Source organism: Cynara cardunculus, assembly GCF_001531365.2.
Source record: "Cynara cardunculus var. scolymus isolate 2C chromosome LG 9, CcrdV1, whole genome shotgun sequence".
Classification (NCBI taxonomy): domain Eukaryota; kingdom Viridiplantae; phylum Streptophyta; class Magnoliopsida; order Asterales; family Asteraceae; genus Cynara; species Cynara cardunculus.
This window is the reverse complement of record NC_037536.1, coordinates 9933557-9936725: the sequence shown is the minus strand read 5'-3', so window position 1 is coordinate 9936725 and position 3169 is coordinate 9933557. Positions and strand designations below refer to the sequence as shown.

The 3169-nt window shown below is 36.4% G+C and overlaps 1 protein-coding gene across 3 annotated transcripts in view; it reads left to right on the top strand.

The window, feature by feature from the left end:
- The first annotated feature begins 431 nt into the window (after window positions 1–431).
- Window positions 432–3169, top strand: part of LOC112518021 (beta-glucosidase BoGH3B-like) — a 25535-nt gene continuing 22797 nt past the window's right edge. For all 3 annotated transcript variants that reach the window (XM_025125528.1, XM_025125530.1, XM_025125529.1), the window contains exons 1-2: window positions 432–899; window positions 986–1076. In XM_025125528.1, coding sequence (XP_024981296.1) covers window positions 541–899; window positions 986–1076 — 450 coding nt within the window. In that variant the 5' untranslated portion in view covers window positions 432–540. The remainder of the gene's footprint in view (window positions 900–985; window positions 1077–3169) is intronic.

Below are 3169 nucleotides of genomic sequence, written 5' to 3'. Positions count from 1 at the left end.
AGGGGAGGATGGAAGCGACGATCTTTTGATAGTTTTAGGGTTTTTTTTTTAATTTGTTTGGTTTACCTGCTAACCAGGTTACAAGTTATATTTTTAAAGAATGATGACCTATTTAACAGGTTTAAGAAAGTTTAAGGATTTATTTAACAAATTTTCAAAAATCCAATGACTTATTTATTTCAAAAAATTATCTAAATACTTAATCAATCAAAACAATAAAGTCCATCTAAATACTTAATCAATCAAAACAATAAAATCCATTGGTTTTTATTGGACTTTCCCTTAAATTTTCAAAGCATTTAACAAACATCATCTAAGTGTCGAAAGCATTTAACAAACATCATCAAGTGTCGTTGGCACTCCTCTCAAAAATTTGAGTCAGAGATGCTCATATTTGGTCGAAAACGACGGAAGCATCGTGCACCGATTTCCATGGGGGGTTTGATGGTCCATGTATGTGGACTCAATCAGTTCTTCTCGTTGACCTATTCACTCTGTATACATATTTCTAAGAAACCCACTAAAACAATCTGAACGAAAATGGGGAATCCCATCTACAAGAACCAAGATGAACCAATTGAATCAAGAATCAAGGACCTTCTCTCTCGTATGACCGTAAAAGAAAAAGTTGGTCAGATGACCCAGATCGAACGCAGCGTCGCCACCCCTTCCGTCATCAAAGATCTATGCATCGGTAGTATACTCAGTTGTGGTGGCAGCGGGCCTTTCGAGAAAGCAACGTCGTCCGATTGGGCGGAAATGGTTGACTCATTTCAGAAATCAGCTCTCGACTCTCGGTTAGGGATTCCCATTTTGTACGGGATTGATGCTGTTCATGGTAACAATAACGTATATGGCGCTACAGTTTTTCCGCACAATATTGGTCTCGGAGCTACCAGGTGAGTGTGTGTTTCTTTTCTGTTTGAAGTTGTCCGTTTTGTAGCTATGGTGTTCGCTGATATGTCTATGTGAACTTGTGACTTAGGGATGATGATTTGGTTCGGAGAATTGGGGAATCTACGGCTATTGAAGTTAGGGCCAGTGGAATTCACTATAATTTTGCTCCTTGTGTTGCTGTGAGTTATTCAATTTTAATTTGTCCAAAATTTCTTTTTTAGTTTGTCCTAGAAACAAGTGTCCACCTTTAAGCATACTTTCCAATTTTATGAGATGGAGAAATTGTTTAATCCCGGTAAAGATGTATTTTGTTAGTTAAAAAGTGGAATAATTACACAATTCTAAGACTATGTACTTAATTGTATGGTAGACTGTTATTTTGTGTGTAGGTGTCCTAATAGACAGCATTTTAGTACCAAATGATAAATTGTCTGTATAAAAGTGTTACTATAAGTCTATAGGTAATTTTAGGCTCTTACCAAGTTCTTTAGACATTTTTAACATAAAGTGTTGTATTAACTATTTTATACGACACTTTTGAGAAATGTCCTATAAGCACATCTTTATCTTTTTATAGGTCACTTGTGCTTATAGGACATATTTTTCAAATTATGTCATATAAAATAGCTAATATGACACTTTCTTTAAGAACATCATAAAACACGAGTTATGATGCCAAACATCATCCTATAAAGTTATTGCAACACTTTTAGATAGGACCTTTTATTGTTGTTCCTATTAACTTTTCTATAAAACAGTCTATTAGGACGGTTAGACATTTTTAGTGTCCTATAAGCCATTTTGTTGTAGTGGTAGAACGAAATAATAATTGATGCATGGTCTACATAGCAATCATGCATGGGGTCTTAAATTGGCATTAGCAAAACCCCATAAGCCATTTTGTTGTAGTGGTAGAACGAAATAATTATTGATGCAGGGTCTACATAGCAATCATGCATGGGGTCTTAAATTGGCATTAGCAAAACCCCATAATCAATTAAAATGCCAAGGTGAGACATAAATGGTGAAGGCCACTTAATAGGATATCAATATTCTAAGATACTCTCAATTGCCTGCAAGACTATTTATAGTCAATTATGAATCATAAGTTGGCAAAATATGAATTGATCAACTAATATCATGGCTAGTTTAAACCGATAGTGCAAATCATCATGGCCATTTGTTTTACCAACACATACCTCATTACTTATACAATCAATAGCTCCACCTTGAGGGCAGGCTCAACGGGTAAATCAAAGTTAGGCCTTGGGGCTCCTCTTCTCAAGGCCACTGGGGTTTTCTTTTGCTGTATGCACAAGCTTGCCCGAACACCCACGGTTATCCAACAACACGTAAGCCATAATAGATATGATAGACTTCTCATAAGTGGCAATAATCAAGCTCATTCAAATGGTCTAAAATAAGCTGCTTGCTCATGTCTCAGGATGTGCATATTTCTCATGAGAGTAGCAAATCATTACATAATGTGAAATTAAAGTCAGGTGAGCTCAAATAATACTATTGTATATGCTCTTAGTAGCAGCACCATCATCACATAAGATTTTTTAGTGGAGTTGAGTGGAGGCCTTTGAGTCTAATAATAAGATTCATCAGAATATGGTGTGACAAGTCACATGATAAATACCATGTATTATGCCATCATTGTTGAGGTGGTTGTTAACTCTTTTTTTGTGACCCCTTCATGATATCATGCCTCTTGACTTGTAAACATGAAAATGTTTCAAAATTCAAAAAATGTGGATTTCTTGCGATCCTTGCATTTGACGAAATCAACAGCAAGGGTAAAATGGTCATTTATATCATTCGGACAGTTTATTCAACACAAGTAACAAACAGTAACCAAAGGGCCTTTGGCCTAGCGGTATCGTAGTCCTTGGCCTCCTACGAGGTCAGGGGTTCAAACCTCACCAAAGTTGAGGAGGGCGTGTGAGTTTATTTTTGCATTTGCCGTATATAAATATTATATACTTAAAAAAAAAGTAACATACAGTAAGTTAGCTTAATCCATATAGGCAACTTAACCCATACACACATGACACAACTTAATCTATATAGGCTTAATGGAACGACACTGATAAAGGCCCAATTAAAGTATATGTGAGAAGAAGGAAACAGGCCACAGCTGCCGATATGGGCCAGCTGAATTCTGTTCTTGGGCTTAAGCTGGATCCACTCGGTCTAGAAGTTAGCGGTAATTTGAAAGAGTGGGGAGCAGTTACTATGCCTAATTAGTAGCAGGAAGATGAAAGGG